At 38.6% G+C, this 13,057-nt stretch overlaps 1 protein-coding gene across 2 annotated transcripts in view; it reads right to left on the reverse strand.

Moving 5' to 3' along the window:
* RBM25 (RNA binding motif protein 25) overlaps positions 1-13,057 on the reverse strand; it is a 60,701-nt gene that overhangs the window by 30,111 nt on the left and 17,533 nt on the right. For both annotated transcript variants that reach the window (XM_086709346.1, XM_086709345.1), the window contains exons 5-6: positions 8,255-8,312; positions 2,911-3,071 (exon numbers count right to left, since the gene is read on the reverse strand). In XM_086709346.1, the coding sequence (XP_086565472.1) occupies positions 2,911-3,071; positions 8,255-8,312 (219 nt within the window). The remainder of the gene's footprint in view (positions 1-2,910; positions 3,072-8,254; positions 8,313-13,057) is intronic.

Genomic DNA, 13,057 nt, shown 5'->3' on the forward strand with positions numbered 1-13,057 from the left:
AGTAAGATTACCAGGTGAGCAATGTAACTGCAACTGCCACTCAATAAATGAGCATCCCATTCTTGCTATGGGCAACATACTGTCCTAGGTTCTGCAGAGGTACAAGAGGAAGAAACACAGTCTGTGAGCTTATTGTCCTTCCTGTTTGTAATCAGAGACATGGAAATCAAACAGGGCACAAGGGGGATGAGAGACAGATACCAACAATATATGTTACAAAGCAGACTGTCCTAACACCAGTAAAAACCTGGAAACAGATGGGAAGAGAGGAATTAATTCTGCCTGAGAGAAATCCAGGATAGGACTGACAAAGACTGTATGAATCAAGTAACATTGCAATTAGATCTGGATAGAACTGCAACAGGGAGCTTGGATGGACAACAAGGACACGAGATGTCAGAAAAGCACAGGGGCGCCTGGGTGGCGCAGTCGGTTAAGCGTCTGACTTCAGCCAGGTCACGATCTCGCGGTCCGTGAGTTCGAGCCCCGCGTCGGGCTCTGGGCTGATGGCTCAGAGCCTGGAGCCTGTTTCCGATTCTGTGTCTCCCTCTCTCTCAGCCCCTCGCCCATTCGTGCTCTGTCTCTCTCTGTCCCAAAAATAAACGTTAAAAAAAAAAAAAATTAAGAAAAAAAAAGCAAAGCACAAAGGAAGTTCATGGAGATATAGGATTGACATGAGCAGAAGGATTGATGAGAGAAGCTAGAAAGGTAGACTGAACAAGCCTTGAATGCCATACTAAGAAGACAGGCTTTATACTATGAGAAATTCAAAACCATTAAGGATGTACGAGCACACAGTTGACATACTTATGTTTTAGAAATATAGGCGGTGCTAGAATAATCAGATGAGAGGAATGAAATCCAGAGAAATCAGTTGAAATTTACTAAAAGTCCAAGAAAAGACAGAAATAAAAAAAAGTATTTACAGAATACTGAGAATCAATCTCTATTTATGAAAGAAAAACAAATTCACATATTCCAATTAAAACTATATTCATCCATACAGAGAAAAAAGTCTGGAAGAATATGCAACAAAAACATATACAGGGGCTCCCAATGGTGTTAGGATTATGGGTGCTACTGAATTTCTTCTTGAAATAGTTTGCTTTACACTGGGTGTTATATGAAAGTGATGGATCACCAAGTTCTACTTCTGAAACCAATACTACACTGTATATTAACTAACTTGAACTTAAATAAATTAAAAAGTAAAAAGTAAATAGATGTGTCTAGGCAGAACTCACAATAAATGCTGATTAAACCGTAAAAAAAACATTTTCAATAAATGACGGCATGTACTTAAAATAACAGTTTGCTTTATAAAGGTTTTTTTTAACGCTTTTTTTAAGAGAGAGAGAGAAAAAAAGCATGCATGAGTGGGGGGAGGGACAGAGAATCCAAAAAAGGTTCCACAATGACAAGACAGACTAATGTGGGGCTCAAACTCACGAACCGCAAGATCATGACCTGAGCCAAAGTCGATGCTTAATTGACTGAGCTACCCACGTGCCCCAAGATTTTATTTATTTTTTCTTAGTGTTTATTTATTGCTGAGAGACAGAGCGTGAGCAAGGGAGGGGCAGAGAGAGGGAGACACAGACTCCAAAGCAGGATCCAGGCTCTCAGCACAGAGCCTGATACAGGGCTTGAATCTACAAATCGTGAGATCATGACCTGAACCAATGCCAGACGCTTAACCAACAGCCACCCAGGCTCCCCCCACGATTTTCTTAATAACATTTTCTGAGGTTTTGTTTGCTTGACAAAGAATATACAGTGTTTTTGTAAAGGAGGGAAGAGTAATACCACGAAAGCTATTTCTATTTTGAATGACAATGAAAGCATAAGAGCAAAAAGGCATTTTTGCTTTTGTAGAAGAATGAAGGTAACAATAAATCCATTTTAAATCCATTCAAGTTTGAGATGCCAAAAGGAAATAGGAAATATACTCAGGTTTTAGCTATTTTTTGTTTTGCTGAAAGGGAGCAATGATGAATACATTACAACACATGAAAATTTCCTTTACTTTAGCTTCACTTAATATGGGACCCAACTGAGGAAAGTAGTAAGATTTATTTTCACTTATTTTAGAGCTTGTGGTTTGTTTTTTTTTTTTTTTTTTTTTTTTTTTGAGAGCGAGAGAGAGCACACACTCATATGGGCGACGACAGAGGAAGGAGAGACAAAATCCCAAGCATGCTCCACGCCCAGCACGGAGAGCCCAAAGCGGGGCTAAATCCCAAGACTCTGAGATCATGACCTAAGCCAAAATCAAGAGTCAGACACTCAACCAACTGAGCAACCCAGGCACCCAGAACCTGTGTGATTCTTTTTTTCTTTTAGTTTATTTTTATTTATTCTGAAAGAGAAATAGAGAGCAAGCAGGGGAGGGACAGAGAGAGGGAGATGGAATCTGTGCTGACAGCACAGAGCCTGACGTGGGGCTCCAACTCATGAACTGTGAGATCATGACCTGAGCCAAAGTCAAGAGTTAGATGCCCAACTGACAGCCACACAGGTGCCCCAGAACCTGTGTACTTCTAAAACAGAGGGCAACTAATTAAAATTGTGTAAGCTGAACTATATTTTGCTGTACTTACTTACAAAGCTACCTTAATGAATTAGCTGTTAGGAACAGTCTGTACCAGTGTTTTTTCTGGCAACTTAACCTTGTCCAGCCTCCCTCACTACCTTTATCCTAACCTGGAACAAGCAAACCAACCATCATCTACCCCCTATGGGTAGATAAAAGACTTCGATAAATTGCAAAAATACCCTCCTGCTTTTAGCCACAAGTACATATTATGATGAGGATGATCTTGTGAAGCTCCATATTAGATTCCCTTATAAGAAGTACATACACTGAAAGAGCACAGTAAGCCTAAAAAGACAGCACTATAAAAAACATACCCCATTAGAAGCTTTCTTTTTTGCTTTCCATTCATCCAGTTGTGCCTTTGTCTTTGCATCAACTTTAACAAGTAGTTTCTTCTCTCCAATCTGCAGGTCATGCAGTAACCTGAGCGCACGGAGGGTAGATTCAGGTTCCTTATACTCACAGAAGCCAAAGGCTAAAAATGGGTGTAAAGAATTCATCAAATATCAATAGTTATGAAAACACAGTATTTATGGAAAATTAAAATAATTAGAGACCAAATGTTTTTAATACCAAGATTTTTCACATTGTCACTCCTCTCTTTCCTTCAATTACCTTTGATTTATTTTAACACCCTCAAACCGAAAGAAAAAAAGAAAAACAGGAAAGAAAAATTCTAATCAGGGAAATTCTTACTTATTAGAAGTGCTGATAAAATATTTAGCAGAACCAGCAAATTTCATAATGGAGTCTTTTAATTATTTCCTGAATTCATTCCACCCAGACTTCCTAACAGTTAGCGACAATTATATGACATCAGGCTGCTTGAACCTGTTAAAGCTCTTTTCAACTCTGAGTCGTTAAACTACAAAAGTACTGAACTTTTATCCTAGTTATGAGTCTAATTTTTCTGTTTCTGTTTCATTTTAGTAACTACTCTAAGCATTATTACCATGACTTTAAGCCAGAGATATTAAAACATAAATTTTAAAAGAGTAATCTAAAAACTTAAAGTAAAAAAACAAACGAATCCAAATACGTATACAGTTAAGGAAATAACCACACAGAAAGGAACTATTCTGAGTGATTTAAAACTTTTTTCCTTTTTTAAAAAAAATTTTTTTTAAATGTTTGTTTATTTTTGAGAGAGAGACAGAGTGTGAGCAGGGGAGGAGCAGCGAGAGAGGGAGACAGAATCCGAAGCAGGCTGCAGGCTCTGAGCTGACAGCACAGAGGCTGATGCGGGGCTCAAACTCACGAACCGTGAGATCATGACCTGAGCTGAAGTCGGACAATTACCGACTGAGCCACCCAGGTGACCCTAAATTTTTTCTTTTAACGTTTATTGATTTTTGAGAGAGAGACAGAGTGAGTATGGGAGGGGCAGAGACAGAGGGAGACACAGAATCCGAAGCAGGCTCCAGGCTCTGAACTGTCAGCACAGAGCCCAATGCAGGGTTCAAACTCACAAACCATGAGATCATGACCTAAGCCAAAGTTGGACACTTAACCGACTGAGCCATCCAGGCACCCATCTTCTGAGCGCCTTTAAAGCAGTAAATTTGACTCTAGATTTTTTAGTGTGATATATCATAAAGACAAAAGACCTGTCAACAGAAAACTTCTATCACTATATTGCTGATGTTATTAGTCTTACATTGTTGTATATGAAATATGAGATGAACCAAGCCAGTAATTATTTAACAGTCTATCATCCCAATGTCCTTGAAACTCCTTGAAATTCTCAGTATGGGAATACAGATATAACAGAAAAGCTTAAATAAAAACCATTTAGTCCTGAATGTGAATTAACGTGCATTGGAAAAATGTAAAAGCAAAGACTAATAAACAAGTCTTGTAATGAATATACCTAATTGCCAGCTTGTGATTTTTAAAGCAATTTACCACTAAAAAAAACCAGAGTTCCTTAAAGAAATGGCTGACCCTAAGTCTAGGACGGAAAAACTACTAGATAAGCTTAGATTCCAGATTCCAAATAACAAGGTAACTATTAAAAACAGGCTGGTGACAAAACCACTGGAAATCCAACTTGCAGAGGCGACTTAAGCAATTTAAGCTTCACTAGCAATAACGATAATAAATTCTTATTAAGTATAACAACAAACCAAATAGGTTTCAATCCTTAAGTTCACGATGGTTCTTTAAAAAAAAGTCACTGCTGGGGCGCCTGGGTGTCTCAGTCTGTTAAGCATTGGGCTTCGGCTCAGGTCATGATCTCATGGTCCATGAGTTCAAGCCCCGCATCGGGCTCTGTGCTGACAGCTTAGAGCCTGGAGCCTGCTTCACATTCCATGTCTCCCTCTCTCTCCCCTCCCCAACTCATGCTCTCTCACTCTCTCTCAAAAATAAAGGTTAAAAAAATTTTTTTAGTAAAATAAAAAAATAAATTAAAAAAGTCACTGCTAAAGAATGTTGAGGACACAAACTCATTGTTTTGAAAAAAAATCAAGGAACCAAAGCATTTACCCTGTTTTCCTTATATCAATTATACCTCTAACCAAATACTAGATGGAGATAGAGGTTTATTCTTACAGCAGTAGTCTAATAAAGACTTTTTAAAAATGTTTTTTAACATTTATTCATTTTTGAGACACGGGGGTGGGGGGGGGAGAGAGAGAGAGAGAGAGAGAGAGAGAGAGAGAGAAACACAGACAGACAGGGTGAGTGGAAGGGGGGCAGAGAGGGAGACACAGAATCTGAAACAGGCTCTGTGAGATCATGATCTGAGCTGACAGACACTTAACTGACTGAGCCACCCAGGTGCCTGATTTATTTTCCTTTTCTTTTCTTTTCTTTCTTTTTTTTTTTTTTTTTAATGTTTTGGGGGTCACTGGGTGGCTCAGTCAGTTAAGCATCCGACTCTTGGTTTTAGCTCAGGTCATGCATGTTCTCATGGTTGGTGAGTTCAAGCCCTGCATCAGGCTTTGAAATGACTGTGGAACCAGCTTGGATTCTCTCCCTCTCTCTCTGCCCCTCTCTCACTCATTCCCTCAAAATAAATAAAAACTTGAAAAAAAGTATTAAAAATTTTGTTTAATGCTTATTTATATCTAAGAGAGAGAGAGACAGAGACAGAGAGAGAGACAGAGTCAGGGCAAGCAGGAAGGGGCAGAGAAAGACACAAAATCTGAGGCAGGCTCCAGGCTCTGAGCTATCAGCACCGAGCCTGACACAGGGCTTGAACTCATGAGCTGTGAGGTGATGACCTGAGCCAAAGTCGGACACTCAAGTGGGACGCTTAACTGACTGAGCAACCCAGGCACCACAAGAAGATTTATTTTTCAATGAATGAATGATAGTAGTCCTCAAATTAGACTAGCGCATTTTGCAATCCTCCAATGAATAAATCAATCCAGGAACAGATAATCAACAGCTGCATCTCAAACGACAAAAAATTTTTAATTAAAAAAAAAAAAATAATAATCCAGTGTCTGATGATGGAAGAACAATACCTTTAGAAAATTCTTATAAATAAAAGCATCAAAAAAATAACACATATTAACTCAAATCGAAGTCTCAAGATACAACTACCAACCAGTTTACATAAAATACGGAAGACAGGGGCGCCTGGGTGGCTCAGTCGGTTAAGCATCTGACTTCGGCTCAGGTCATGATCTCATGGTCCATGAGTTTGAGCCCCGCATCGGGCTCTGTGCTGACAGCTCAAAGCCTGGAGCCTGCTTCAGATTCTGTGTCTCCCTCTCTCTCTGACCCTCCCCCGTTTATGCTCTGTCTCAGTCTCAAAAATAAACATTGGGGTGCCTGGGTGGCTTAGTCGGTTGGGCGTCTGACTTTAGCTCAGGTCACGATCGCGCAGTCCATGAGTTCAAGCCCCGCGTCGGGCTCTGGGCTGATGGCTCAGAGCCTGGAGCCTGCTTCCGATTCTGTGTCTCCCTCTCTCTGCCCCTCCCCCGTTCATGCTCTGTCTCTGTCTCAAAAATAAATAAACGTTAAAAAAAAAAAATTAAAAATAAATAAATAAAATAAACATTAAAAAAATTTTTTAAATAAATAAATAAATAAAATAAATACAGAAGACAGAGAAGCACTGGCATATTATTCTGCGTGGAGCTGCAATCAGCAAATCTAGACTAAAGAAACACTACTGGGAAAATGACACAGTTTCTTCCACAAATAACTGCAAAGGAAAAGAGAGCGAGAACTTAAAATATTTTTAAAAAGTCTTAAAAATATGCCAGCCAACTGCAATATGCTGACTACGTATAGATCCTGAATTAAACAAAATATTTAAAAATTGGTATTTGTGACATCTGAACACTGACTTACAATATTAAGAAAAATAGTTAATTTTTGAAGGTCTTATGATAGTATTTTCAGTAAATTTTTAAAAAAACTCCTATCTTGTAGAGATACACACTAAAATAGGATGAGTGCTTGGGATTGCTTAAAAATAATATATAAAGAGGGGGTGTGATGGGTGCTTGGGATTGCCTAAAAATAATATAAGGAGGCGGTGCTTGGGTGGCTCAATGGTTAAGCATCTGATTCTTGATTTCGGCTTAGGTTGTGATCTCATGGTTCGTGAGTTTGAGCCCTACATCAGACTCTGCTCTGAGAGTGCAGAACCTGCTTGGGAGTCTGTCTCCCTCTATCCCCTCTGCCTCTCTTTCTCAAAAATATTTTTAAAACAATAAAAGAAATTAAACAATAAATTTAAAAATAACATAAGGAGGAAATGGATAGGGTACAGGTTAAGCACAACTGACCATGAGTTGATAAAGCTAGGTGATGAGTATGTGGAAGTTCATCACACTACTCTAATTTTATATACGCATGATTTTTTCCATAATAAAAAGTGTTTCAAGAATGTACATCAGTCGGGGTGCCTGGGTGGCTCAGTCGGTTAAGCGTCCAACGTCAGCTCAGGTCATATCTCACGGTTTGTGAGTTTGAGCCCCGTGTCGGGCTCTGTGCTGATAGCTCAGAGCCTGGAGCCTGCTTCAGATTCTGTGTCTCCCTCTCCCTCTGCCCCTCCCCTGCTCACGCTCTAACTCTCTCTTTTAATAATTAATAAACGTTAAAAAAAAATTAAAATCTTTAAAAAAGAATGTACATCAGTCATTAAGCATCTGACTTCATCTCAGGTCATGATCTCATGGTATATGAGTTCTGGCTCTACATCAGGCTCTCTGCTGTCACCATGTGGAGCCTACTTCGGATCCTCTGTCCCCCCACCCCCAACTCCCACCCCGTCTCTCAAAAATAAACATTAAAAAAAAGAATAATGTACACCAAACAGGTGCTTTTACCAAGAAGAAAGAACAGCCTGCTTCTAAGACAAACAGGTCATCTCACCATCAGTTCTCCTGCTTCCTTCCTAAGTGTTGAATGCTAATCATACACTCCTGCTCCGAGAAAAACAGACTTTTCAAGACAATACTGTAAAAAAAAAAACCTGAATATTTTTTTCTCTCCTACCTCTTTCCTGTTAATGCTTTTCCACTTTCTAATCTCAACTCCCAGCTAAATCTTTCCAACCACCTTTAATCCTATTCCAGTAAGAAGGAAGACAAAGAGTGCTAACAGAATACTCCATGGTTAAGGGAAATGAGAGTCAAACATGTAAGAAGCTATCTATATAGCTTAAAATGATCTTAATAAGAAAGAATTACCTACCTTGAAGTTTCCCAGATGCACCTTGTACTCGCTTCCAACTCAAAACCAAGCCACATTTCTTCAAAATAAAAAACAAAAAATGATCATTACCATTTAATAAAATAAATTAATTTGTAATAAAAATAAGAACACAATCATATTTCCACCAGGAGAAAAATAAAAGAAAAAAGAAAAAAATCTTACCAGCTATTAAATTTCTTAACATTCTCTCAATTCCCACAAGCTTATTATATAAAAGAAATATATAATACATCATTTAAAAGAAAAATAATAAATTCTTACAGATTCTCTTATTTGCAGAAAATTGGCTACCTTTTAATATAGAAATTTTACAGCATTATTTACCTTATCCAAAATATATAAAACGCCAAAATTACCAATATCATAGTATTTAAAATAAACTATAAAAAATTCAAGTAAATTAGTCCATAAAAATTATGTTTTAAAACACATGTATATACTATAAACAACTTTTTAAAGATTTTTTTTTTAAGTAATCTCTATACCCAATGTGGGGGCTCAAACTCACAACCCCAAGATCAAGAGTTGCATGCTCTACCCAGTGAGCCAGCCAGGCGCCCCTATATCATAAAAGTCTTTTAGTAACAGGGGGAAATGCTTGATAAGGATACAAAAATAACATGGGACATGAAATTGCAAATATACAGTAAGAATTTATGCAATGAAAAAAATTTTCGATAAATCAGAAATATGAGTGGAGCAGGTTACCTGAAGAGTAGAACATTATTTTGTTTACTTGCAAAGTTTTTAAACATTATTTCTTTTTTTTTTTTTTTAAATCCTCCTTTTTTCAACGTTTATTTATTTTTGGGACAGAGAGAGCCAGAGCATGAACGGGGGAGGGGCAGAGAGAGAGGGAGACACAGAATTGGAAACAGGCTCCAGGCTCTGAGCCATCAGCCCAGAGCCTGATGCGGGGCTCGAACTCACGGACCGCGAGATCGTGACCTGGCTGAAGTCGGACGCTTAACCGACTGCGCCACCCAGGCGCCCCAACATTATTTCTAATTATTAAAGTAAAAGCTAGAAGGTTAAAAAAAAAAAGTTATTTGTGGAAAATGGTGACTGAAGACTGCCTGTCAAAACTAAGAGAATGCATGTATTTTTCACATCTTCCTTCACAGAAACCAATAAAATGAAAATCAAGGAATATAAAAGATAAAAACCCAGGAGATCAAACATTGCAGGGGGAAACAGCACCAGAATTCAACAAAATTTTAAGAAGACAAAAGGCAAGGGGCGCCTGGGTGGCTCAGTTGGTTAAGCGACCAACTTCGGCTCAGGTCATGATCTGCCCATCCGTGAATTCGAGCCCTGCATCAGACCCTGTGCCTGTGCCTGTGCTGACTGCTCAGAGCCTGGAGCCTGCTTCAGAGTCTCTCTCTGCCCCTCCGCCACTCATGCTCTCTCAAAAATGAATAAACATTAAAAAAAATTTTAAAAGACAAAAGGCAAATGGAAGGATGGGAACTCATTCAGTCTATCAAAGAAAGCCATAACTCCCAAGTGTTAACAGATGAAGATACTACTGAGAAAGAATTAGGTTAATGGATACTACAAAGCCAAGTGGACCTAGACTAGAGGTAAAAGGTGCGTACAGTAGAGAATGGAGTTGCAGAATGAAGCTGAATAAAAACAGGTGCTTGCCTGACAATATGAATAGGGAACAATCAAAGCTTCAGAGTTCTTTTCAAGCAACTACTCTAATCTCCACCCCCAGAGAAGATAGCCTGCTATCTTTATAAGAAACTATACTATCCCCATCCTCAGGTAAAGACAGAATGAAGTTATGAAGAAAGTGAACAGAACAGATATGAAAGATCAGGAAGGGACACAGAATGGGTAACAAGGGCAGCCAATCATATACTCACTAGGCATGAAACCAATCAACTGATGGCTAAATTACCCTACAATGATGTTCAACATTTTACAAACCCAGCATTTCCACACAAAAAGACTTTTAATCCCTAACTCTTAAATGTAAACAATCAAGGATCACTAGACATTTAAGGCCTTAAAAGAAAAATAAGGGGTACCCTGATGGCTCATTCAGTATAGCATGCAACTTGATCTCAGGGTTGTGAGTTTGAGCCCTGCATTGGTCACAGAGCCTACTTAAAACTTAAAGGGGAGGGGCGCCTGGGTGGCTTGATAGGTTAAGCATCCGACTTCGGCTCAGGTCATCATCTCACAGTCCGTGAGTTTGAGCCCCGCGTCGGGCTCTGTGCTGACAGCTCAGAGCCTGGAGCCTGTTCGGATTCTGTGTCTCCCTCTCTCTCTGCCCCTCCCCTGTTCATGCTCTGTCTCTCTCTGTCTCAAAAATAAATAAACGTTAAAAAAAAAAAAAAAAAAAAAAAAAAAACTTAAAGGGGAGCCCCGGTGGCTCAGTTAGTTAAGCATCTAACTTCGACCCAAGTCATGATCTCACAGCTAGTGAGTTCGAGCCCTGCATCAGGCTCTGTGCTGATAGCACAGAGCCTGCTTGGGATTCTCAATCTCTCTCTCTCTCTCTCTCTCAAAATAAACAAACTTTAAAAATAAATAAAAATAAAAAGATGTTTCAAATAGAATATATACATTATCTCCACACACTTGTACACAAATATTCACAGCACCGTTATTCACGACAACCAAAAAGTGGAAATAACCCAACTGCCCATCAACTAATGAATGGGTAAACAAAATGAGGTATGTCCATCAGATGGAATATTTGGCCATAAAAAGGAACGAAATACTGATATAAGCTACAATGTAGATGAACCCTGAAAACATTAAGTAAAAAAGAAAAGACAAAACACAAAAAGCCACACATACCCTATGATTCTCTGTCTGTAAAATACCCAGAATAGGCAAAACTACACAGACAGAAAGTAGGATAGTGGTTGCCATACGCTGGGGAGAGAAGAGAATGGGAAGTGACTTACAGGGTACAGGTTTTGTAGTTGGGGTGATGAAAATGTTCTAGAATGAAGTTAGTGGTGATGTTTGTACAACTTTGTGAATATACTAAAAACAACTGAATTATTATGAAAGGGTGAATTTTAAAGTATAAGTATTATGTCACAATAGAGATGTTTTTTTTAAAAATGTCCTCCCAACATTCCTTCGGAAAAAAGTTGGCATTATCTTGTAAAACTGAAGATAAACATGCTATAAGACTCAGAAATTCCACTTCTAAGAGAATACATGACAGAAGTTTTTCATGTTCACTGAAGACATGACATTACCAGTAATCATACAGCAAAACATAGTGTCAAGAAATAGAAACAATCCATAAGACTATCATTAGAAAATTTTAAATTCCAGGTCATGATCTCTTGGTGTGTGAGTTCAAGCACCACATTGGGTTCTGTGCTGACAACTCAGAGCCTGGAGCCTGCTTCGGATTCTGTGTCTCCCTCTCTCTCTGCCCCTCCCCTGCTCATGCTCTGTTTCTCTCCCTGTCTATAAATAAATAAATTAATTAATTAATTAATTAAAGAAAAAAAGAAAATTTAAAATTCATGGTACATTACTACAATCCAATGGTACATAGCAATAAGTAAACTAAAGGTATATATATATTAGGTGAAAAAAACAAGTTATATAGTATAGAATTAAAATTTAATTATAAATTTTCTGAATGTATAAATATGTAATTAAAGTAAGAAATACACACATGAATGATAAACACCAAATTTAGGATAGTGGTTTACCTCTGATAATTACCTCTGTGAAAAAAGAAGTGAGAATTGGGGCCAACTGTAATGATTTATCTCTTAAGAAAAAAATCTAGAGATAGTATCACAAAATATTGAATCTGACGAAGCTAGGTTTTGTGGTGTTTATTTCCTAAACATTTTTAAATTCAAGGATCATACACTCTACAAAATAGAAATGGCAATAAAATCAAAAAGGAGAAGATTTTAAAATCACTTCTTTAAAAAACAGAGGAGATTATGGAGGGAGAGAGTACAGGCACTGTTGTTTTTTATTATAAAATCATTATTATTTCACTTAAAGTGCATTTATCACCAGGATAAAATTTTTAATCTTTTTTTTTTTCTGTTTATTTTTGAGAGAGAGAGAGAGGGCATGGGACAGAGCATGAGCAGAAAGGGGAGAGAGAGAGGGCAACACAGAATCTGAAGCAGGCTCAGGGCTCTGAGCTGTCAGCCCAGAGCCCAACATGGGGCTCGAACCCACTAACAAGCGAGATCATGACCTGAGCCAAAGTCCGAAGCTTAACCAACTGAGCCACCCACCCGTCCCAGGATAAAAATTTTTAAACTAAGAAAAAAAGAAAACCAATGAGGCAACTGGATGGCTCAGTCTGTTAAGTGTCTGACTTCACCTCAGGTCATGACCTCACAGTTAATGAGTTCAAGCCCCACATCAGGCTGTCAGCACAGAGCCCACTTTGTATCCTCTGCCCCTCTCCTGTCCATGCTCTCTCTCTTAAAAATAAATACACGTTAAAAAAAATTTTTTTTAAACATCAATGTCAGGGGCACCTGGGTGGCTCAGTCAGTTAAGCATCTGACTTTGGTTCAGGTCACGATCTCAAAATTAGTGAGTCTGAGCCCTGAGCTGGGCCCTGCGCTGACAGCTTGGAGCCTAGAGACTGCTTCAGATTTTCTGTCTCCCTCTGTCTCTGCCCCTCCCTGTGCTCGCGCTTCTCCCTCTGTCTCTCTCAAAAATAAACCTTTTTAAAAAAATGTCAATGTCATGAAAAACAAAAACAAAACAAGCAAACAAGCAAAAGACAGGAAGCTATTCTGTATTAGAGAAGATGTCTAGGGG

Source organism: Puma concolor, chromosome B3 (assembly GCF_028749965.1).
Source record: "Puma concolor isolate L17-30 chromosome B3, mPumCon1.1.hap2, whole genome shotgun sequence".
Lineage (NCBI taxonomy): Eukaryota > Metazoa > Chordata > Mammalia > Carnivora > Felidae > Puma > Puma concolor.